Source organism: Oncorhynchus gorbuscha, linkage group LG03 (genome assembly GCF_021184085.1).
Source record: "Oncorhynchus gorbuscha isolate QuinsamMale2020 ecotype Even-year linkage group LG03, OgorEven_v1.0, whole genome shotgun sequence".
Taxonomy (NCBI): domain Eukaryota; kingdom Metazoa; phylum Chordata; class Actinopteri; order Salmoniformes; family Salmonidae; genus Oncorhynchus; species Oncorhynchus gorbuscha.
Window position 1 is genome coordinate 78,090,442 of NC_060175.1, and position 25,745 is coordinate 78,116,186.

General features: G+C 41.9%; 1 protein-coding gene across 2 annotated transcripts in view; it reads left to right on the top strand.

Moving 5' to 3' along the window:
* LOC124031957 (plexin A3) overlaps positions 1 to 20,772 on the top strand; it is a 148,808-nt gene extending 128,036 nt beyond the window's left edge. The window contains exons 18-32 of one of the 2 annotated variants that reach the window (XM_046343817.1): positions 713 to 952; positions 1,242 to 1,385; positions 2,751 to 2,985; positions 3,419 to 3,567; positions 4,142 to 4,398; positions 4,530 to 4,596; positions 6,422 to 6,568; positions 12,309 to 12,468; positions 12,819 to 12,922; positions 13,053 to 13,149; positions 13,256 to 13,446; positions 13,567 to 13,736; positions 15,976 to 16,188; positions 16,288 to 16,438; positions 16,573 to 20,772. In XM_046343817.1, the coding sequence (XP_046199773.1) occupies positions 713 to 952; positions 1,242 to 1,385; positions 2,751 to 2,985; positions 3,419 to 3,567; positions 4,142 to 4,398; positions 4,530 to 4,596; positions 6,422 to 6,568; positions 12,309 to 12,468; positions 12,819 to 12,922; positions 13,053 to 13,149; positions 13,256 to 13,446; positions 13,567 to 13,736; positions 15,976 to 16,188; positions 16,288 to 16,438; positions 16,573 to 16,668 (2,421 nt within the window). In that variant the 3' untranslated portion in view covers positions 16,669 to 20,772. The remainder of the gene's footprint in view (positions 1 to 712; positions 953 to 1,241; positions 1,386 to 2,750; positions 2,986 to 3,418; positions 3,568 to 4,141; positions 4,399 to 4,529; positions 4,597 to 6,421; positions 6,569 to 12,308; positions 12,469 to 12,818; positions 12,923 to 13,052; positions 13,150 to 13,255; positions 13,447 to 13,566; positions 13,737 to 15,975; positions 16,189 to 16,287; positions 16,439 to 16,572) is intronic. The other variant, XM_046343818.1, reaches the window with a different exon arrangement.
* The last annotated feature ends 4,973 nt before the right edge of the window (positions 20,773 to 25,745 follow it).

Here is a 25,745-nt window from a genome sequence, read left to right on the forward strand (position 1 = left end):
TTGTCCGGTTACCAAAGACACGCTCCTCCAAACAAAATGATTCAGTCTTATAACGCCACAGTGGTGCATAGGCCTATATCTTGCTTATTGCGAATATGACTCACACATGCAATAGGCTACATAACATTTTAAGGGGAGCCTAGTATTTTTTTAGTTCAGGAGAATTGCGATACATCAAGACATGTATGGCCTATACCCATTGAAGCAATTACATCAATGTTGACTGCCAACTCTTCAAACATATTTAGCAAAAACTGTTTGTATTATTTGTTACTGTAACCTATGCTATGTATTTAATAAACATATCAATATACAATGGACTAGGACGAGGATATTCCGGCCCCCAGACGAATTGCAGTTGATGACAAAGCAAAGACCGTCAATAACATACTGTAGGCTACAAAACTTGAGAAAACCGAATGCAGTATTAAGCCATGGAAGCCGCTGATTGGCCAGTGAATGGTCAAGCCTTCGTCACACCTACAACTTATTGGTTCATCAAAAACCCAGCCCTTTCACACCACCGCCACCTCTTGTGCCCATAATTCCCGCTGTGAAAATAGCAAAAAATATTTCTGACACACCCCCAGACCTATAGTGCTACTGCCAGCGCTAAGATTTACCATTGCGCTAGTTTTGGTAAGACAAGGCCCTTTGTCTCATACGTATTCCTGGTTTGACCCTCCTCCTTCATCTTCCTCTTCCTGTCTAGGTGTGCACTGTGGTTAATGATTATGTGATGACCTGTCTGGCCCCGGGCATCATTTACACCAAGCACCAGGCGCCAGAGTCAGGCCTGCACCCCGACGAGTACGGTTTCATCCTGGATCACGTGGCCGCACTGCTCGTCCTCAATGGGACACCTTTCACCTACTACCCCAACCCCACCTTTGAAACACTAGGGAACTCTGGGATACTGGAGGTCAAGCCTGGCTCTCCCATTATCCTCAAAGTAAGTAGATTGTGTTCGTTTGATTTCATTTTCTGTTACTTTTGTCAGTTGAGAGAAAGGAGAAAAAATCTCTAGAGATGAAGCGTCTTGGGTATTGGCCCAAAGCAAGAGAGGTCCTGTGAGACAGAACCAGTACAAAGACAACTTCCCTACATGTCTACTTACAAATCCCAGGATTGAAGACCCAGAAAAACACTTTTATTGTGTGTGTGCTTTAGTCTGATAAAGATATTATTGTCCCCGAAAAATGTATTTTGAAAAACTAACAACATGTTTCTTTTTAAAACAGGGAAAGAATCTGATTCCCCCTGCTCCGGGCAACACCCGCCTGAACTATAGTGTGATGATTGGTGAAACTCCCTGTCTGTTAACCGTCTCGGAGTCTCAGCTGCTCTGTGATTCGCCAGACCTGACCGGGGAGCAGAGAGTCCTGGTAAGACCAGATGTCCCGCCCACCATTTACTGTAATTTGAGCATTTTATGTCAACCATAGCTTTTTGTGAAGTATCCTTTATTGCCATTGTCAAAACTGCTCTGGCCATAACCCAGTGCTGTTATTTCCCTAAATATATTTGCCATGTAGTTAATGCACTTTTATCTGTGCTATTTGGGAACATGTCTGACTCTGAGGGCTTTGTACATCCATAATCAATTCTATAATAGCTCTGGCTGTCTGGATGTTTTTTAACTTGAATGCTAATCCAACAAATGTAAAGGTCAAATGGGAAAGGGTCATCCTGCATTAAGCACTTATGATGATTACGGAGGCCTGCTGATACAAGCAATTTCCCATTTAATCTAACTATCTGTTGACTCCGCAGCTCGGAGCATTATCATCAATGCCAGACAGGACTACCTCTCTTTATTACAGGCACGCCTCAGCGCACAATGATTTCAGCTGTGGGCTTAAGCAGTAAAGGTGAAAAATAATCATCTTGGATTGATGAAATGCAATTCCTTTTTAAACAGTTTTATGGACAGACAACCGTTGTCGGAGCAGGTGATTTAATCGGCAGAGGGCAGTCTGGTCAATTTGATAACTGCAAGTGTCATAAGCAGTTATCCATGTATTCTTATACAGTGCCAGCTGCCAAGACAATCACGGCACAGAATGATTAGAAGCAGGTAGATTTAGTCTGGAGTGTGGCAGCTTGTTTACTTTTTGTATCAAAGGTATCGTCCTGATCCTATGGTATTGACTTGACATTAACACGCCTGGACGAGGTAACTGGCTGTTGATTCAGTGAAACGCTCAGACTCAATTTCATCAGATCAATAGAGTCAGCTGTGGAGAGAAGGGTACGTTTACAAATCAAAGCTGAGATCAAAGAGAGGGGAAGAGAGGGAAGATAGAGAGACGAGAGAGCAGTAGCGGTGATGGGTGAGGTGGAGTGATCTCCCTCCCAGGGGGAGGGAGGGATGGAGATGCATGGTATAGCGAGAAGGCTGGGCCAGCTGTGTTAATGACCTGACACACAGCACACAGCAACAGTCAGACACACAGACAGACAGCAGAGTGGTATTCTCCCTGTTCCCTTCCATCCACGCCACTCAATAATTAAAGCACTCAGCAAGAGTGGAATGGGCGGGTAAAGGTGAAACTCGTTAGCCAAACCTGTTGGAGGCCATCAGTAATTGGCCTGAAGTTTAAAAAGGAGATGTTAGAAGGGGCTCTAATGAACCTGGGTCAAATCTAAAAACTTTCAACACGTATCTCTGAGTCCCTGCTACACACTGTAGTTATGAAACCCTTCGTATCACAGAGACACATTTCTCCATCTCTGCGTTTCTCTTCCAGATTGTGGTCGGTGGTCTGGAGTACTTCCCAGGCACCCTGCACATCTACTCCGACAGCACCCTCACCCTGCCGGCCATCATCGGGATCGGGGCGGGAGGAGGGGTGCTCCTCATCGCCATCATCGCCGTACTTATCGCCTACAAGAGGAAGACCCGGGACGCTGACCGCACCCTGAAACGCCTGCAGCTGCAGATGGACAACCTGGAGTCCAGAGTGGCCCTGGAGTGTAAAGAAGGTAGGAGCACTGGTCTTCCTTCTCCTATTTCTCTCCTGTCCTTTTCACCATGATGACTAACAAACAGGTTTATGTGTATGTGTTCCACATACATGGCTGTCACTGAAATGATACCAGTGCACGCAGGTTATTTTGATATTCTCTTATCAGAGAGCTGTGTGTACTTTTGTAAGAGTAGTGACAAGGGTGCTATCAGAATTGGTTTTGCTCTGAACAGTTTCTGTTACTGTGATGCTCCTTTAGTCGACATGTGACAACATGATGCAAGTGAATCACTCCACATTCTTTACCGTATGCTTTCTCAGACGTTGACTCTGTACGAGGTAAAATAAGTATTACTCATGTCACACGGCTGACTGTGTACAGTATGAGGATTATCAGAGCATCCAGACAGTGACTCAGAGATTTGTCTCCTCTGCTTCTGTCAACACAGCATTCGCTGAGCTGCAGACAGACATCCAGGAGCTGACCAATGACATGGACGGAGTGAAGATCCCCTTCCTGGAGTATCGCACCTACACCATGAGAGTCATGTTCCCCGGCATCGAGGAGCACCCCGTCCTCAAGGAGCTGGATGTAAGTGTAAGAGAACTACGGCGCCAGTTCCCTTCACTTCACTGCCTTGTGTTTCTATCTTCATTTGTCTTGGACTCTGAGAAGAGTATGCTTTCATGAGGTTCACTTTTCTTGTACTGTAACTCACTGCCCAGAAAATAAGGAATATAAAAAGCGACAGATCCTGTTTCAAAATGCCCCAAGCTCAGTAGCCAGCAGTACTCCTCCTCTCTTAGTGCTGAGCTTCAGAGCAACCTCTTTTCTTTTCCTCTCAACCTCTTTTCTTTTTAATTAAAACCTGAGGCAGAATCAAAGCAGGAGCCCAACCAGGCCTCCGTAGACTACTCGTCTAGAGACTGCCGCAGAAATGTTTGGAAAATAGAGAAGTTTTTATCTGGTACTCCATGTAATACTCATACTACAAAAGATAAACCATTTTCTCTCCCCCTTTTTCTCTTACACTTTCCCCCTCTCTCTCCCTCTATCCCTCTCCCCTCTTAACCATTTGGACCTCCTTTTGTCTATTCCCACCTCTGTGTACACCACCCCCTTTGAAATTTGATTTGTGTACACCCCCATCCTCCTGTGTCCTGTCCCTCAGTCCCCGGCCAATGTGGAGAAAGCCCTGCGTCTGTTCAGCCAGCTGCTGCACAATAAGATGTTTCTGCTAACCTTCATCCACACCCTGGAAGCCCAGAGGTCCTTCTCCATGCGGGATCGCGGCAACGTGGCCTCTCTGCTCATGGCTGCGCTGCAGGGCCGCATGGAGTATGCCACCATGGTGCTCAAACAGCTGCTGGCAGACCTCATCGAGAAGAACCTTGAGAACCGCAACCATCCCAAACTGCTGCTCCGACGGTGAGGCTACTTACCTGTAGAGAAACGGGCTGGGGGTTCTCTTCTCGCTCCCTCACTAACACCTCTACTCATGCTGTATGTGTACAGGACACGTGTTGTTGAAACTGACCGGTGTCTCATCTCTCCTGTAGGACAGAGTCTGTGGCAGAGAAGATGCTCACCAACTGGTTTACGTTTCTGCTGCATCGATTCCTCAAGGTAATTCTAATGGTGCTCCGATTTATTACTAACTGAGGGTTAATGTAGGTTCAGAGAAGAGAGATTTAAGTACATAGCAGAAGATTTATGTTCATGATTTATTCGAAAAATGTCTGTTTGGCTGAAACACTAGTAGGCCTAAAGCAACACTGTGGACTATATTCTTTCTGTTCACGTTTTCATTTTTGAACCTGTAATTCTGTAAAATGATCTTTAATGACTATTATTAGTGTAATCTGTGAGTTGTAATTATATTTTTGAGGTGGAGTTCTTTGGCTAATCATGGTCCTGGTGCTGTTAATTCTCACTCTGTGTGACCGCAGCACAGTTGAGTGCACACACAGCACGGCCACAGCATGAACCATATCGGGGAATCACTCCAGGGGCAGTTGTGGTCATTTTGTCTAACCACATCCACCAACCAAAATGGCCTTTCTGTGTTTTTCCTGCCCATATGCTGCTCCTGCTTTACTCTGGGGTTGGATCGAAATGGCCATTTGCGTTAAGGACACGAACATCAGGCCCACTGAGCGTTCATGCCTGAAATGCCTCTTGGAATGTAGCTATGGATAGCAGCCAAGTAAATTTAAGTTACATCAGTGCAGATGTTAAAGTGTTCTGGCCATCTCCCCAGTCTCCCCAAGTAATTACCATGAAATGTTTTCACAAGCCTTACTTAAACTTCTATTCAGAATTGACTTTTTTTCATATTCAGCTTGCATAGCAATATTCATCTGTCTTAGCAAGGCTTATCACTGCAAAACATTTGTTTTAACACAAATATATCTTAACTGGGGGATTTCAGTACCTTACGGTAGATGGGGGGGGGGGGGGGGGATAGCCTAGTGGTTAGAGCATTGGGCTGGTAACTGAAAGGTTGCTAGAGCAAATCCCGGAGCTGACAAGGTAAGAATCTGTCGTTCTGCCCCTGAACAAGGCAGTTAACCCACTCTTCCTAAGCTGTCACTGTAAATAAGAATTTGTTCTTAACTGACTTAACTAGTTAAATAAAAAATTAAAATAAATGTTATTCGGGAAGGTAAAGGTTCTAGACTTGTTTAAAATAACAAATGTAATGTAATGTTAAGATTTCTAAAGTTCTGAGAACAAACAAAAAAACTTACTTGGCAACATAAACACATTTAGTGAAGAATAAATTATCTGAGGATTTAATCTAATTGGACATGGTCTGGAAAAATATAGAAGTTTGACTGGTTTTCAACTGAGAAGAAATTCTGGAGAGTAACTTGAAATCTGTAGTTATGATGTTATTAAATATGACGTCAACTCAACTTTAAAGATTAAGACCACAGAAGAGCATGTCCTTGAAAACACTACGGTAATACAGAAAATCCCTGACACATCCCAGCATGACCAATCAGTTTTACTGAATGCTGCTCATACTCTCATTGCCCTACTTACATTTGACAATTTGGGGTCGTTTGTGTGTTTGGGGTTTCCTTTGTTTGAGTATGGATTTGAATAATGCTCCATTTGCTCATTGACAGCAGGATTTGGAGGCCTGGTAGATTGTCCATTGTCCTCTGTGTGTCTGGGCTGGAAGGCCACTCTGTGCGAGCAGCTTGAGACTCAGGATGTCACGTTGTAATTAATGATGTCAAATTAATCAGCCTTAAGAACTAAATAATAGTGTTCTCAGTATCACTGGTTAGTAATCAAAAGCCTGTAAGTGGGTAATTGGTAACTTCCCCACTCTTCACTACGCTGTCTGAAAGGGATGTGATTGCCGATCCCTCTCCCCTTCTCCCAATCACTCCCTCTCTTCCGCTTCTACTCTTTCCCCCTCTGCCCCCCTCTCTCTCAGGAGTGTGCGGGCGAACCTCTGTTCATGCTGTACTGTGCCATCAAGCAGCAGATGGAGAAGGGGCCTATAGACTCCATCACAGGAGAGGCGCGCTACTCCCTCAGTGAGGACAAGCTCATCAGACAGCAGATTGACTACAAACAGCTGGTAAGGAAGGACCCTCCTCCACACACACACACACAGCTCTCACACACCAGTTTCATGTTTCATTTGAGTGTGGCCCAACGGAGCCAACCCCCTCAGTCCCAGGACAGCAAGATGAATCCATGTACTGATTCTCTCTTAATGTGGTTGCAGAAGCAAAACAAACAGGAGGATGTTTAGCATGCTTTGCCATGGAAATCACCTGTCATGTTACTGAGGAAGTGATGTGGGCTGTGGCTCCCCCATTGGCTGTGGGATCCCAGTGTAGGCAGTGGTAGGCAGAGCTGGGGCTGTATGGGTGAGGGAGGTCTCTTGGAACGAACCCACTCATCACTCAATCACACAATGACCTGCTGCGGGCCAGTAATGATTCAAACAAATCAAGCATTTATTGTCTGCCCATAAAACAAACCTTCCCACCACATCGCTCTCTCTCCCCAACGAGGCGGCCAAGCAGCACTGCCAGGAAATACTACACTTAAACAATTATTGATTTACTCACCGTCAGCAACCCATTGACTTCCACATAAAAGCGTCACACCCCACATTTGCGAATAAAAAATAGAAACAGCACAGGAATTCTCTAAATATTACCTCATATTAGTTATTTATATGAAACAATAACAATACTCTGACTTAGTAGGATACACTAGTAGCCCGTCCCACACCCACCCCTCCACTTCTCCATGAATCTGCATCCGAGGCCATTCTTCACTCGCGAGCACACTGCCTGGTAAAACACTGCAGCATCAACTCAGGACAGGTTCATCTCTACCTCCTTCAGAGGGATCGATAGAAGGAATGGCAGATGTCAGAGGAATTAGTCCTAAAGAGACAGATGCTCCCCGAGGAGCTGTCTATATCTCTGGCCCTGGGGAACCCAAGTAAAGGTCAACCCTATAGGATGGCTTTATGCCCCCTGGTTCCATATACCCTTAAATCACTCATAATCTGTACCACCGATGGATGATGGAGGCTCTGTTATTGATACATCTAGGGCCATCTGTGCACTCTATCGATAACTATCATTCATGGTTATCTCTTGTATCCCTTTAAATGGCATTAACCAAGACTGGCAACTTTAGTGGGAAGTACTTCAGTATTTGATACTCTGATACTGTAAAGTTATCCTATGCACCATAGATACACAGATCGGATAGATATACAGTGCCTTCAGAAGGTATTTACACCCCTTGACATTTTCCACTTTTTGTTGTTTATTTATTTTATTTTTTATTTATTTCACCTTTATTTAACCAGGCAGGCAAGTTGAGAACAAGTTTTCATTTACAATTGTGACCTGGCCAGGATAAAGCAAAGCAGTTCGACACATACAACGACACACAGTTACACATGGAGTAAAACAAACATACAGTCAATAATACAATAGAAAAATAAGTCTATATACAATGTGAGCAAATGAGGTGAGATAAGGGAGGTAAAGGAAAAAAAAGGCCATGGTGGCGAAGTATATATAATATAGCAAGTAAAACACTGGAATGGTAGATTTGCAGTGGAAGAATGTGCAAAGAAGAAATAAAAATAATGGGGTGCAAAGGAGCAAAATAAATAAATAAAATAAAATAAATACAGTAGGGAAAGAGGTAGTTGTTTGGGCTAAATTATAGGTGGGCTATGTACAGGTGCAGTAATCTGTGAGCTGCTCTGACAGCTGGTTCTTGTGTCACAGCCTGAATTTAAAATGGATTAAATTGAGATATATTGTCACTGGTCTACACATAATACCCCATAATGTCAAAGTGGAATTATGTTTTCTATATATATATATATATATATATATATATATATAAAATCATTTTTTAAATTTTATATATAATCTTTTTTTTTTTTTTTTTTACAAATGAATAAAAAATAAAAGCGGAAATGTCTTGAGTCAATAAGTAAAAGAAGGGCACCTATTGGTACATGTAGATGGATAAAAATGAAAAAGTAGACATTGGATATCCCTTTGGGCATGGTGACATTATTCATTACACTTTGGGTGGTGTATCAATACACCCAGTCACTACAAAGATACAGGCATCCATCCTAACTCAGTTGCCAGAGAGGAAGGAGGCCAATGATGGCATGGCTGTGATAGGAGAAAACTGAGGATGTATCAACAACATTGTAGTTACTCCACAATACTAACCTAATTAACAGAGGGAACTGGAAGCCTGTACAGAATATAAATATTCCAAAACATGCAACAAGGCACTAGAGTAATACTGCAAAAAATGTGGCAAAGCAATTCAGGATGTGTTATGTTTGGGGCAAATACAATACAATACTGAGTATCACTCTCCATATTTTAGTGGTGGCTGCATTATGTTATGGGTATGCTTGTAATTGTTAAGAACTGGAGTTTTTCAGGATAAAAAAGAAAGGGAGCTGAGCACAAATCCTGGTTCAGTCTGCTTTCCACCAGACACTGGGAAATTAATTCACCTTTCAGCAGGACAATAACCTAGTACACAAGGCCAAATCTACACTGGAGTTGCTTACCAAGAAGACAGTGAATGTTCCTGAGTGGCCGAGTTACAGTTTTGACTTAAATCTACTAGGAAAATCTATGGCAAGACCTGAAAATGGTTCTCTAGCAATGATCAACATCCAATATGACAGAGGTTGAAGAATTTTGAAAATAATATTGGGTAAATGTTGCCCAATCCAGGTGTGAAAAGCTCTTACACCCTTTACAGACACATGGAATGTGCTGCCTTGAAAGCGTCTCGGCTACGGCGTGTCTGTAAGGGCACACTACAGCTTTTTAAATGCCAAAACGAAACCTTCTCTTTCGAAGCGCCACTGAACAGGCATTTTACTTGTCTGCAAAGGAATTACGCTTTTGAAGCGGGACTAATGTCCATCACAAGGCAACCAGAACTGTCATTCAAATAAACTGCCTGCGCACGGCCTGCATGTCTGCTGCCTCCACACACATCACTCTCTCCTAAAAAAATGTATTTTAAAGTTCATGAAATACCATGACATACCAACACATTTAGTCGAAAGAAAACACATCTAGCTACCCTACCATAAAAAACAGCATGTAAACAACACAACAGCACGTCAGTCAGCAACGTTTGTTGTTGTCAGGGAAACAATACAGAATATTCTATGCCAGAATTCTACTGTATAAAAAATAAAAAATAATAATTGTCTGAAAGGTTGTCGCTATCAGCACATTACTGTAGCGGCGTTACTGTAGCAGCGTTCTATATCTTTAAAGGGCATTAGAAACGTAGCCAGAAAGACTCACAGCTGTAATTGCGGTCAAACGTGCTTCTACAAACTGTTGACTCAGGGGTGTGAATACTTACACTACTGTTCAAAAGTTTGGGGTCACTTAGAAATGTCCTTGTTTTTGAAGAAAAGCACATTTTTTTGTCCATTAAAATAACATCAAAGTGATCAGAAATACAGTGTAGATATCGTTAATGTTGTAAATGACTATTGTAGCTGGAAACGGCAGAATTTTTATGGAATATCTACATAGGCGTACAGAGGTCCATTATCAGCAACCATCACTCCTGTGTTCCAATGGCACGTTGTGTTAGCTAATCAAGGTTTATCATTTTAAAAGGCTAATTGATCATCAGAAAATCCTTTTCTAATTATATTATCACAGCTGAAAATGGATTAAAGAAGCAATAAAACTGGCCTTCTTTAGACTAGTTGAGTATCTGGAGCATCACCATTTGTGGGTTTGATTACAGGCTCAAAATGGCCAGAAACAAAGAACTTTCTTCTGAAACTCATCAGTCTATTTTTGTTTTAAGAAATGAAGGCTATTCCATGCGAGAAATTGCCAAGAAACTGAAGATAGTCTAGAGAAGGCCAGTTTTCCTTCAAAAACAAGGACATTTCCAAGTGACCCCAAACCTTTGAATGGTAGTGTATGCAAATTAGATATTTTTGTATTTCCTTTTCAATAAATTTGTACTTTGTCATTATGGCGTATTGTGTGTAGATGGGTGATATTTTTTTAAATATTGCGTTGATTTTGCGTTGATTTTGAATTCAGGCTGTAACACAACAAAAAGTCAAGGGGTATGAATACTTTCTGAAGGCACTGAAGGCATCTTTTACCACCAAGGTGCCACAAATCTTCCCTTGTCAGAACTTGCTTGGCCTTGGACCTCCTCAAATGATGAGGATTCTCCCATTCCTTGAGAATTCTTGTAATTTGCTTTATAATTGGTTTTTAATCACAAATGCCCCACTTGTTAACTATTTCCAGTGCATGGCAAGAAGGAAATTGACTTTGCTAACGATCAGTGAGTGGCAGTGGTACAGATGTCTGTGGTACCCTGTGCCAGCTGCACACTGTGCTAATCACCTGATTAACGCACCCAGCCCACACCAAAGGTCTCCTCATGAATTTATATGGACTGGCAGCATGGTGTGTACATGCCCAGTATATAAATACATTAGAAGGACCCCTCTACCCTCTGGTCACTATCATTTTTGGATGGATAGTACACCTTGGTTATTCCAAAAGGCAACGTAGGTCATTTGATGGCGTTTTCGTTCGTAGATTGTGTGAAAACATGAATCAATGCTTATCCAATAGTCAGGATTCCTCTAGCGAAACAGTGTTGAACACAGAAAACCTGTCAGGCCTACAGCATCATTTTCTATCGTCTGTCAACATGGCACACTAGTTTACAGAAAGACATTAGCCAGTAGACAATACGGAATCTATTATTTATGTCCACTATACAGTGACATGGTAAACCCTGCATAGAATTTGTATATGAACTCAGAAGACGGACTCGTTGTGACACCACTCCTCTATGCTAGTTAATCTGTCAATGCAAGTTGCAAATTAGGCTGAATGCATCTTCATTTGTTATAATGACAGTTTCCCAAATAGAGCCTGACTTCGCTATATTGTGACTGAGTGAGCTGTGAAGGGGTGCCAGAACTGTTAAAAAGATGTTATGTGGTTGCTCTCTATTCTCAATCTCCTCCTTTTAACTATGGTACATTGTGTCATATAAATCCTTGTTTGTAGTTAAATCAATGTCCTCTGTCAGTTTTATATTGACCTGAGGATGGCTCATAAATGTGTCCTCCAGATCGCTTTTATTCTTCGGTGATTGTCTTCAAACAGATGAAATCTTCATTATCGACAATGCAGTTAATATATCTGGGGGGACTGTTGATAAAATTGCATATAAAGTGATTCATTTTTTTAAAAACATCTGAGGAAATTGCAGTCAAAACCTCTCTCTTTCTTTAAAGAGATTGAACGGTACTTTAACGCCTAGTAAGTCTTTTTTTAAACCTCCCGCTTTGGGATGGTTGTATCAATGTGTAGTTCATACATGCATAATCTATGAGCAGAATTACTGTTTTACCTCAATGATCCACAAAATCCCTAGTTTGTTTTCTGGAAGCTGTGCAGCGCCATTTTTGCTTCATTTTACCCCACGTGCACCAGCCCCCTGGTAATTTGAGTTTTAGCCAATGAGCTTGCCCCTCGCCATTTGAGTGACAGCTAGCAAAAGGCCTGCCCAGCATTATCCAATGTGGTTGCAGGGCGGGTCCAAGTGGACACAGCAGAGAGAGATGGAGAGAGCAATAACGTGGTGCACATATCGGCTCATATCTGCTCATTTCGGCGACCACTTTCAGCTTGTGAGCGCTATTTTCAAAATGATTGTCTGAAGTTATACAAAGGTTTGACAGTGCATCATCCCTAGTACTGACGGCCCTATGGTTTCTCCCTCCCCAGACTCTGATGTGTATCCCTCCGGAGGGAGAGGCAGGCACGGAGGTCCCGGTGAAGGTGCTGAACTGTGACACGGTCACTCAGGTGAAGGACAAGCTGCTGGATGCTGTATACAAGGGCATCCCCTACTCCCAGAGACCCCAGGCTGACGACATGGACCTGGGTAAGAACCTTCGGAAAGTATTCAGACCCTTGACTTTTTCCAGATTTTGTAACATTACAGCCTTATTCTAAAATGGATTAAATCACATTTTTTGTCCTCATAAATCTAAACATAATACCCCATAATGACAAAACTGAAATACCTTAATTGCATAAGTATTCAGGCCCTTTACTCAGTACTTTGTTGAAGTACCTTTGGCAGCGATTACAGCCTTTAGTCTTCTTGGGTATGAAGGATTTATTGTAACTAATTGTGACATTGGTTAATAGTGATTCCCTTTTGAAACTAAAGATACAGATTAAACTAATCAGATCTAACCAATTTTCTGTTGTTTTTTTATGTCCTCACAGAGTGGCGACAAGGTAGACTGACCAGAATTATCCTTCAAGATGAGGATGTCACCACAAAGATTGAGAGTGACTGGAAAAGGCTCAACACCTTGGCCCACTATCAGGTCAGACAGCAACACCAGCTGGACACATCCGCATAATACTCATCCACATTATTCACACACAAAGACAAATACTATCATATTGATGGTCATTCATTTGATGATACAACATTAAAGATCTCTCCTCCTTCAGGTGACCGATGGTTCTCTGGTAGCCTTGGTCCAGAAGCAAGTCTCAGCCTACAATATTGCTAACTCGTTTACCTTCACCCGCTCTCTGAGCCGCTATGGTACTTATTAATGACCCTTTCAGTTTTCCATACCGACAGTACTGTCTGAAAGCCTGGCCCCATCCAGCCTCCTACAGTATCTGACTGTGTGTCGTTGTGTTTCCAGAAAGCCTCCTGAGGACGTCCAGCAGCCCAGATAGCCTGCGCTCCCGTGCCCCCATGATCACCCCTGACCAGGAGACTGGCACTAAGCTCTGGCACCTGGTCAAGAACCATGAGCACGCTGACCAACGGGAGGGCGACCGCGGCAGCAAGATGGTGTCTGAGATCTATCTCACCCGCCTACTGGCAACCAAGGTCTCTTTTCATTGTATTTTTGTGAATTGTCTCATAATGTGTCATGATAATGTATCATTGCCAGGCACACGTTCCTTTCTTGGACACTGTATTAACACCACTTGTCTGATCACCCTACAGGGAACTCTGCAGAAGTTTGTAGATGATTTGTTTGAGACGGTGTTCAGCACGGCCCACCGCGGCAGTGCCCTCCCACTGGCCATCAAGTATATGTTTGACTTCCTGGACGAGCAGGCCGACAGGAGGCAGATCACTGACCCGGACGTCCGCCACACCTGGAAGAGCAACTGGTGAGCAAAGTGTCACCTCTCTGTCTGCCCCTGTTTCTTATAGCTGCCCCTTAAATAAGCCTCTGGAACCCAAGCTGTATCTGTGCATTTGTTTTTTTTTTTAACTCTGTCTCAATCTGTCTCAGTCTTCTTGGCTGTTTGAAATGGCCACTAATGAGTCTGTGCTACTAGCCTCGCAGGAATGGCACAGGCATACTTACAAGCCCACTCCATAATCAACTTTTCAAAGGAGGGAGTAATGACAAGAATTATGTGCAATTTCCGGTTCTTCCTCAACCAAAGGGAGTTTTTCCCTCACCACTGTTGCTTTTGGCTTTCGTTTTATAAAGGTATAGAACTGAGTCTTTTTAGTCAAGTGTTTATGACAAATGACTAAAATGGGACACTTGGAATATAGATTTAATTAATAAAAATTCATAAGATTGTATTGTACAGTACCATGACTATGACTGCTTTTATTGTCTCAAAGCTCTATTTGAGTTGTCCACAATGTGGTTTTAAAATCTGTATTTTGTATTGCCAACTATTGTATCATTCTGGAGTGACACTTTAATACAGTGCCTTTGCGAAAATATTCGGCCCATTTGAACTTTGCGACCTTTTGCCACATTTCAGGCTTCAAACATAAAGATATAAAACTGTATTTTTTGTGAAGAATCAACAACAAGTGGGACACAATCATGAAGTGGAACGACATTTATTGGATATTTCAAACTTTTTTAACAAATCAAAAACTGAAAAATTGGGCGTGCAAAATTATTCAGCCCCTTTACTTTCAGTGCAGCAAACTCTCTCCAGAAGTTCAGTAAGGATCTCTGAATGATCCAATGTTGACCTAAGTGAATAATGATGATAAATACAATCCACCTGTGTGTAATCAAGTCTCCGTATAAATGTACCTGCACTGTGATAGTCTCAGAGGTCGTTAAAAGCGCAGAGAGCATCATGAAGAACAAGGAACACACCAGGCAGGTCCAAGATACTGTTGTGAAGAAGTTTAAAGCCGGATTTGGATACAAAAAGATTTCCCAAGCTTTAAACATCCCAAGGAGCACTGTGCAAGCGATAATATTGAAATGGAAGGAGTATCAGACCACTGCAAATCTACCAAAAACCTGGCCGTCCCTCTAAACTTTCAGCTCATACAAGGAGAAGACTGATCAGAGATGCAGCCAAGAGGCCCATGATCACTCTGGATGAACTGCAGAGATCTACAGCTGAGGTGGGAGACTGTCCACAAATCTGGCCTTTATGGAAGAGTGGCAAGAAGAAAGCCATTTCTTAAAGATATCAATCAAAAGTGTAGTTTAAAGTTTGCCACAAGCCACCTGAGAGACACAACAAACATGTGGAAGAAGGTGCTCTGGTCAGATGAAACCAAAATTGAACTTTTTGGCAACAATGCAAAACGTTATGTTTGGCGTAAAAGCAACACAGCCCATCACCCTGAACCTACCATCCCCACTGTCAAACATGGTGGTGGCAGCATCATGGTTTGGGCCTGCTTTTCTTCAGCAGGGACAGGGAAGATGGTTAAAATTGATGGGAAGATGGATGGAGCCAAATACAGGACCATTCTGGAAGAAAACCTGATGGAGTCTGCAAAAGACCTGAGACTGGGACGGAGATTTGTCTTCCAACAAGACAATGATCCAAAACATAAAGCAAAATCTACAATGGAATGGTTCAAAAATAAACATATCCAGGTGTTAGAATGGCCAAGTCAAAGTCCAGACCTGAATCCAATCGAGAATCTGTGGAAAGAACTGAAAACTGCTGTTCACAAATGCTCTCCATCCAACCTCACTGAGCTCGAGCTGTTTTGCAAGGAGGAATGGGAAGAAAAAAAAAATTCAGTCTCTCCATGTGCAAAACTGAGAGACATACCCCAAGCGACTTACAGCTGTAATCGCAGCAAAAGGTGGCGCTACAAAGTGTTAACTTAAGGGGGCTGAATAATTTTGCACGCCCAATTTTTCCATTTTTGATTTGTTAAAAAAGTTCGACATATCCAATAAATGTCGTTCCACTTCATGATTGTGTCCCACTTGTTGTTGATTCTTCACAAAAAATACAGTTTTATATCTTTATGTTTGAAGCCTGAAATGTGGCAAAAGGTCGCAAAGTTCAAGGGGGCCGAATACTTTCGCAAGGCACTGTAGATGTTTCTAACTCTAAGATTCCCTTATAATGGTCCCAAACCTTTTCTCCTACCTTTTCTCTGCTTTGTCTCTGACAGTCTGCCCCTGCGTTTCTGGGTGAATGTGATCAAGAACCCTCAGTTTGTGTTTGACATCCACAAGAGCAGCATTACGGACGCCTGTCTGTCTGTGGTGGCCCAGACCTTCATGGACTCCTGCTCTACATCAGAGCACCGCCTAGGCAAGGACTCCCCCTCCAACAAGCTGCTGTACGCTAAAGACATCCCCAACTACAAGAGCTGGGTGGAGAGGTATAATTTCAGTTATCATCAATTTTATTGGCTGTCATATCGACTTTTCTCTCAAAGAGTCAAACACTGAGCACTCATGTGTCTCTTTGCTTGTGTCAGGTACTACAGAGATATCAGTAAGATGCCTACCATCAGTGACCAGGACATGGATGCCTATCTGGTGGAGCAGTCTCGTCTCCATGGCACCGAGTTCAACACTCTCAGTGCTCTCAGTGAGCTCTACTTCTATATTAACAAGTACAAAGAGGAGGTAAGAGGCATGGGCCAATACTCTGCTTTATTATTCCTCATATTGCACAGGTTAACTTATTTTATACCTAAATGTAATGTAAATTAACATTCTTATTAATGTTGAGGAATTCTTTCTCTTACTCTTCTGTTCAGATTTTGACAGCACTGGACAGGGATGGGTACTGCCGCAAACACAAGTTGCGACACAAACTGGAACAAGCCATTAACCTTATGTCGGGCAGCAGCTGAGGGCGGAGGATGGAACAGGGGGTTAGGGGTCGGGAGGAAGGGTGGGGGAGGGTTGGTTGAACTGGGGAACGGACCTGTGTTGGAACATCCGCAGCTTGTGCTAGTAAAAATGAAGACATAAGACACTGGACAATCAACACAACGAACCACAGCACAGCACATTAAGCCCATGTCTACTGACCAGATTCTGTGCCCAATATCCTCACTCCCTCAAACCTCTACCTGCCATTGCCAGTGAAACATTCTGAGTCATTTTTTTCTCCACACTGGCCTTTTCAATGACAGACTCTTTAGTAACTGCCTAATCTAATGGAAGAGGACTACTGTGGATAATATGAGATACATTCCAATAGAGGCATACAGTAAGTTGCTTTGGGAACTGTTCTGAATTGCCAAGCTAGTGCCATGGGATGAGTAGCTTTTGGTCTGGGATAATAATTGTACAAAGTGCTGAAAAGTAACATTTAGGTGTGGACTGGATTTTTATCTAGAAACGTATGGGCTTTACTACAATTATTGTAAGATACCATAACCTATTGGCCCCAAAGGAAAGCTTTGAGGCTCTGTTTTGATGTGTTAGGGTGGGAGATTCAATGCCAGTGCGTGATGAAGGAGGTAGTGTATGGACAAAAGAGACCAAATTCTGGAAGCACCAGAGGCCTAATTAAGTGACAAATTGAGGGGAGTGTTGGGGCTGGGCTGAGGCTGGGCCATCCTCCCCCCCCCCGTCTCTCAAATGCCATAGCGACAAAGCGCCTTTTTCCTTTTCTTATTTTTTTTTGTTCTTGAAATTTGGGGCCAAATGGACCTTTGCTGATGGTGAGGCTCAGCTCAGAGTCCAGAGTTTTAAAGCTTGCCTTTGTGTTGCAGGAAGTGAAGCCCTCTCCTCGTAGACGTTCCACCCCTACTGTAACTGTCCAGCTAATTATACTTAGATCCCCGTGTCAGTCTGCACCACTGTGAATCTGATCTGTCAGGATCTGAGGAATTCCCATCCAGAGCCCAGGGCCACTGCTGTCGTGGAAACAACTATTTTTACCCATATCAAGCATCCTAAATCTAATCGATCCGTCACGAGCAATAAGTCTAGTTCTAAAACAGCAAGCCATGTTTCATTAGATTACACTAAACCAATAGTTATGTTAGAGGATCTCTATGTTGCGATAATCATTCTGTGTAGTAATATTTCTGTTCCAGATTTTTTCCGATTTGCAAATGAAAGCTTGATCAAAATGTGTAACGCAACACCAAGCACAACAGACAGGGGACACCAGTTTTCAATGTTTTTTTAATTCTAGATCAGAATGCGGTCTAAATACAACCTGTGTGGTTGTGAGTTCACTTCTGTAGGTCATTCGCACTAGTTAATGGAGAAAATGCCTCTATGCTGCCCGTGTTTCCATTACCATGCTAGAGGTTACTGTGTTGAATTCTGATTCCCAACCCAGGAGACCTTAATCCTTCATTCTGTTTACCCCACGGTCCCAGAGAGCCAGCAGCAGTAGGCTGTTTTGTAGGTTCTGATCAGCTGGTAAATGCCATTGCTCTGTGTTGACTCCCTCCATGACAGACAGTAGAAGCTCTGTGTGTTTCAGTGGTGGTACAGCGGCTTACTGTACACACTCCTATGTTCCCTCTCCATACTTCTCTACTAGGAGGGAATGCAGTCTGGTGGTCTTATACCTCAATATTATTTGAGTGCATTTACATGTGGTTCTGAGTTCGGCCCTATCCAATGATGAAGTATTTATTGTTTTGTCTTTATTTATTTCATATTTATTTACATTTTACACAAGAATGTGAACTCTTGTTTTGTACAGTTTTAGTGACTGTACACCTGAACACAGTTGGTGTGATCTGTACTGTACTATAGGCCGAGTCTGCAACACTGCTGCAGGAGTCTTTTTGATGCCTATTCCCACACAGGGCCGGGTTCATTTAGGATACATCATAGATTCAGTAAATAACAGAGTTCCTTCACATCCATAACTGAAAAGTAAATCTTTGGTCGCCACATCAAGTGTTTGGTGACAACAGTGAGGAATGCAGACTGACCAAAGGAGGCACAGAGAACAGTCAGATGATCACCCTCTTGTTTTTGGGTTGAATAATGCCGTAAGGCTTGACCCACATGTTACAATATATGTTAACCATAGATTAAACCACGTTTTAAAAATTCAGCTACAAACATACCTTGAAAATATTTTTAGTTTAATAGGATAAAGCCTCAAATTCCAATGTTCTCCATAACTAATGTTAGACAAATATGTATTTGTACTACTAAAGCCAGAGGTTTGTGGTAATCCTGGTTCCTGAATATAAATATTTCAGTATAACTAACAGTTATTTTATCCATTAATTCTTCGAAGATGAAATACAATTTATTGTTAATAAATGAAACCAATACTTTGGTCTATCAGTGTACAGGTGTTAGTCCTCTAGACGCTGGCTGTGTGTTGTTTTTCATAGGGACCTTTAACACGGTTATGCTCTGTTTAGATCTGACCGAAATGGATCTGAAACCAACTCATTACTGTAGACTAATTAGGCTTGCTTATCAGCCCAGGAACAAAAGAGCCATTATTATATATTTTCATAACCCTGCACACATTTCATTAAATCCACACCAAGTGAGAGAGAGAGAGAGACCCATTTTTCTACATGGAAGATGCACATTGTAGATAACCACCAAATCAATTTAGAATTTGGTCTTGGAACTCTGAAGGAAATACATTTTCAAATAAAACTGGAGCTCATTAGCATGTTAAGAGCTGCAGGAGGATAATTAAGGAGAATTGGTTTCAACATCCTGGTGTTATTTTGGGGCAGAGAAATTGGGTCAGTGTATCTGGATCTAGCTCTGGGGGGGATATCACCTTCCACCATATGTGAAAATGACTCAGTCAGAAATGACGGCCTGGTTGCCAGAGCTGCCCTGTCAGCATTGCAGGTGTATTACAGATATCAAAGCTCTGCTTGAGCCACTTTACAAAATTAAAGTTTATCATAAATCTGGAAGAGAACGTCTTGAATTTTGACTTAGTACCTCTGGTTAACGCCATCTCATAAGGTTTGAATCTGGTTGCAATCTACCCACATAAGTAAACAATTCAAATAGTAACTACAATAAGGTATCCATTTTTGGGGGGTGAAATCTGTAATCATATCCAAAGTAGTTTGGCTGCCTGCCATATGTAACCGGTGTGAAATGGCTAGCTAGTTAGCGGCGTGCGCTCGTAGCGTTTCAATCGGTGACGTCACTCGCTCTGAGACCTTGACGTGGCTCTTGTGGAGCGATAGGTAACAATATTTCTTGGGAGGCAGTTTCCAATGTGTTCAGAGGGTCCCTGGTTCGAGCCCAGATTGAGGCAAAGAGAGGGACTGAATCAACACTGTTACACATACATCATATGTAAACTAGTGATGGGCCAGGTGGTTGGGCTGTAGAACTCAGAGCCGCGGCCGTACGTCTGGTTTTGTGATGTTGTATAAACAGCAACATTTAAAAAAAGCACCTGTAACATGTAAGGAAGAAAAGAGGGAGTGCAAACTTGTGATGTTTCTAAGTAGATACTGTAGAAGCTATGTCAGTTTTAGATCCATGATTACATTTCAGTCAGTGTTCTAGTAAAAAAGTTAAACTTTTGTCTCAGATAAATTAATTATAATTTATTTGTTGATTTTGTCTGTTTATCCCAAATGTTTTAATCGATTTAACGTAACAAATTTCTTTACTGCTTCAAAGATATATGGAATTTATTAACTTTGTCTGGAGAGAAGGTAGCTTTGTGACTGACTGACGAATGGATGATTGCTCTGCCTAGTCCTTAATTCTATATAAATATATAAATATATTTTGTATAATTATTTGTTTAAAATGTTTCCTTTTAAATTATTGTTATTTCTTTTTATATTTTATTTTGTTAGTTTGAAGGAGTTGTAGTAATGAGTCCTTCAAACGCTGGCTGCAATGAAGTGTTTTGTATATATTTGCACTTTTTTTTACTCAGTCAGAGGTTTTTAAAAGATTGGATTCTAACTTAATGTTGAAATGACAAGCATGGTGTTTTGTTTTGCTAATTAAAATATGTGGATGATGCTGTATGTTCTTGAATGTTTTATTCGTGTATGATCCTCAATGATTATTTTCTCTGAACAATGTTTGAATTCAAATAAAGGCAAGTGTTTTAGTAAAAATTCCACAAAGATTATCCAAAGTGGACCACGTATATGAAATTCAGTGTCCTTACTTTGCTCCTTCAGTACACAAAATACTGTTACAAAACTAACAGAGGAGATCAATTCACAGTCTAAGAAGTATACACTTGAAATGACCAGTGGTGCTGTGAGCATGTTCATAATAAAAACAGAATATGTATCACATCTTTTTAAAAGATTGCAAATCTATCCCACCTTTCAGATATCATCTCTTTATCATGAAAGGGGGAGATTGTGCTTTCTTCTCTCCCTTCCTGGATTAAAAGCAGGGCAGAGGATTTGGTATACAGATCAGAGAGAAAAATGGGATTGCAGACCTTTTTATGTACAGAGATTTCCATATTCACATTTTATCAAAAACAGATGAATTAATCTGGGCCTGACACATGAAGATGGGCACTTGTGGTACAGGTATGCATGGAAACAGTATCTAGGTGTGGAATATTAAGAAAAAAATAGTACCAGAATCCTCAACTTCATTAATTAGGACAGCAGATCAAAGATGTAGAACATCAAGCAGGATTGTAAACAAAGCTGAAAAACAGATCATTACAACCATATTCCCCCTAGAAGATGAATCAAAACAGTCAAGGTGGGATGCTATTCATATTAGTGGTTGTGAATTGATACACGTTTTCTATTTTTGTTATCACAACCTTTAACAGTCTTTATTAGGGATTTGTATACGGACGATGTTTGATGGCATTGACTATCTCGGATTGACGGACCAATCTTAGCATATTTCCTAGAACAATCTACAGTTTATACAGCAGTTTCATGTATTTTCTTCTCCAAATCGTGGCATGCACAGTCAGTTATATATATATATGCACATTCCTCTACAAATCAATGGTGACTCGCCCTTTCACTGGCTGATATTTTTGAGAAAGGAAGTAACACGGTCATGAATATTTATGTGTGTGAAGGTGCAACTTCTGAGGAGGGATAAATTGAGTGAGAGCGGAAGAGCTGCTCCTCCAGACAAAAGGGAAGGATTACAGAGAAAGAGGAAAACAGACGGCAAAAGGCAGGCTGCCTCTGGGGGTGTGGGGTTTATAAATAAGTAATGCATGCTGGGGGGTGCTCATTAGCAGAGCACTCTCAATACTAAGGGGAACAGAAATGTGTGGCTGCAAAAAAATAAAAAAAATAACTGCACACACAAGCACAGCTTCTACCCCCGTCTCCACAACATACACCTAAAGCGCTGCTGCTACCCCATCACAATCACACTCCTAGCTGGGTGACTCCAGCACACTCTTCACCTCTTCTATAGTCTTTCAAGCCACTGTGTAACTTCTTCAGTGAAAAGGAGACCCCAGCAGAGTGAGGAGGATATTGCTGTCTTATGCCACGGGCCACAAGCGCCGCCTCACAGAAGGAGGATGTTTTCATAATGGTGATGTGTTTTAGCAGGTCTGTGTACACACTTTATAAATGTCAATTGTGTTTTCATCTTGAAATCAACCGAGGGGGAACATCGCCACATTCTTGACCTTTAGATATCACAATATGATCCAGATGTTGTATCCACAAAAATGACTTTTCATAGGTATATTGAAGTCATTGTGAGACTATTGTTAAATGGGGAGAGAGCTATCTCCGGGGGTCCACAGTAGAATGGGAAAAGACAAGGTACCACTCTCCCAGTAGGCAGTGTACGGACAGAAATATGCCTTGGATATCCAGGGATTACAAAGTCCAAAACACACAGCCCCTCACAGGTACTATTAAAGGTAATTACTCTTACTATAGCGATAAGATTCCCCCAGGACAGGCCCAAACCCTGCAGATACAGTCCTGACCAGGAAGAGCAGGCATGACAGTTTAGCCAAGCCCCCAGCCAAAAGCTGTTTTCCAAAACACTGATTTATAAAGACAGTGGGAGAAAATAACGGAGGTGCAGTTTATAAAAGTTTTAAAAATCTGTGAATAAAGTAAATGTGGAAGAACATGAAAGGCAGGAAATAACTGCTGAAAATGAGGTAGAATGAAAAAAAAGAGGTTTGAAGTAGTCTTGTATGCAGAATTCAGACCTCACTTTCAGCCTCTTACTGTCAGACAGCAGTCACATTCAAAAATCATAAACCTGGGTGTTTTATGAATAATTCAGAGGAATGGCTCTGCACAATTATAGAGGCCAAATCATTTATATCTCCTGTATAATCTCTGGATAGGTAAGAATATTTTCTATCTATCCATCCAACTCAATTCATTCTCTGTGGAGAAGAGCTACTTTGTCCATGCAACCCATGGGGTTCTCAGGGGTTAGTTTTTTGGGAGCACATTTTTCTAAATGGCCCTATGCTCTTGTGTCCGTTCCATTTATCCAGGAGCGAGTCTGAAGCCCCAGTTAGCTGTCAGGATGGATGGAGCCAGGGATTCTGGGTGCATCTTTCTGTCATTGCGGGCCTAATTTAATCCCAATCCACAGGCGTGAGACTGCTTTAGAATCACTCTGGAAAATTAAAAAGTTGCCTTCTGCCTCCAATTACATTGTTTGACAGTCAGCCCGCAACATACCCACATACACTCAGAATATGTTTCACTTTTCCCCTCTGCATTCTCCTCTATTGATTGTCTGATTAATGAGCATGGAGTCGTATGAGTGACATACAAAACAAGGGAAAAGACTTCAAACGGCAATGAGACTGGGTGTCTTATTTACTTCAAGTAGAGAAGAGACGTTTAAACAGCTTTGCCGAATCATGTTGCTGTTATGAACAAGGTTGCATCCAATTCGGTCATGGCCTTTTAAAACACACATTAGTATCTTCAATCAATTTGGATAAAGGATGAGAATTGAATCAAATACTTTTACAATTTCTTCTAAGCAAGTCTTCCATTTTACTTTATGATACACCACTCTACCATATATCACAAAATGGTGTTGGGTGTAGAAGTGCAATATCATGCCAGTTGACTACCAAAGCCCTGTCAGAATATGAACTCAGGAGTACAGGTGTAGGATCTTAATTTGATCAGCCTGTTGCAGGAGAGCTATCCTACAATGCAGGAAATGTTCAACTTGTAGTGTATTTGAGGTTTATTGGCTTATGAAGTTTGTAATTTCCACTTTGAAATTTCAGACTTGATTTTCCATTACGAAACATGTATCAACCCCTACAACAATTGCCAATAATTATAATCCATATAATAATTGACATTTCCTGTATTTTCCTGCTGTATCAAACTGGCTCACATGAAGATCATACACCTGTAAGATAGACAGAATGGCCCAACCTCAAAACATTGGCAGAGAGAGTCTCCATAGGGAGAGCTTTCTATGGTTGGACTGAGATGAAGGAACACTTTTTTCAGGCATGTGCTTTAAGGAATTCTGCTTCTTTTGGGAATCCTTATCATTCTCAAAGTTCTGGTTGGTGGAATCAATGAACAAGAGCTTGAAGGAGCAAATTGGCAAATTCATCACCGAAGGGTTTTTGAACTGAGTATCAATGCAAATACAGATGCTGCTCAACTCAAGGTCCAGGAGAATCCCTACAGCTGGCTCTCAGCCACTAACTTAATGATTTCACTAACCAGAGAGTTTAGGAAATCTGGACCAATCCAGACTTGGGCCCATAGACCTACACTTTAATTGCTTTCACTCTCTAAGGACTGACAGAAGTTAGGAGATATGTGTGTTTGAAGATAAAAAAATATATAAAAAAATAAAAAAGTCAGTTAAGAACAAATTCGTATTTTCAATGACGGCCTAGGAACAGTGGGTTAACTGCCTGTTCAGGGGCAGAACGACAGATTTGTATCTTGTCAGCTCGGGGATTTGAACTTGCAACCTTTCGGTTACTAGTCCAACGCTCTAATGTGTGTGTGTTCACCGTGTGACGTGATCTGGTGCGACATCCAGGGATGAGCAGGAAGGATGGGTTGCAGAGGGATTATACAGTGCCTTGCGAAGGTATTCGGCCCCCTTGAACTTTGCGACCTTTTGCCACATTTCAGGCTTCAAACATAAAGATATAAAACTGTGAGCGTGCAAAATTATTCAGCCCCTTTACTTTCAGTGCAGCAAACTCTCTCCAGAAGTTCAGTGAGGATCTCTGAATGATCCAATGTTGACCTAAATGACTAATGATGATAAATACAATCCACCTGTGTGTAATCAAGTCTCCGTATAAATGCACCTGTACTGTGATAGTCTCAGAGGTCCGTTAAAAGCGCAGAGAGCATCATGAAGAACAAGGAACACACCAGGCAGGTCCAAGATACTGTTGTGAAGAAGTTTAAAGCCGGATTTGGATACAAAAAGATTTCCCAAGCTTTAAACATCCCAAGGAGCACTGTGCAAGCGATAATATTGAAATGGAAGGAGTATCAGACCACTGCAAATCTACCAAGACCTGGCCGTCCCTCTAAACTTTCAGCTCATACAAGGAGAAGACTGATCAGAGATGCGGCCAAGAGGCCCATGATCACTCTGGATGAACTGCAGAGATCTACAGCTGAGGTGGGAGACTCTGTCCATAGGACAACAATCAGTCGTATATTGCACAAATCTGGCCTTTATGGAAGAGTGGCAAGAAGAAAGCCATTTCTTAAAGATATCCATAAAAAGTGTTGTTTAAAGTTTGCCACAAGGCACCTGGGAGACACACCAAACATGTGGAAGAAGGTGCTCTGGTCAGATGAAACCAAAATTGAACTTTCTGGCAACAATGCAAAACGTTATGTTTGGCGTAAAAGCAACACAGCACATCACCCTGAACACACCATCCCCACTGTCAAACATGGTGGTGGCAGCATCATGGTTTGGGCCTGCTTTTCTTCAGCAGGGACAGGGAAGATGGTTAAAATTGATGGGAAGATGGATGGAGCCAAATACAGGACCATTCTGG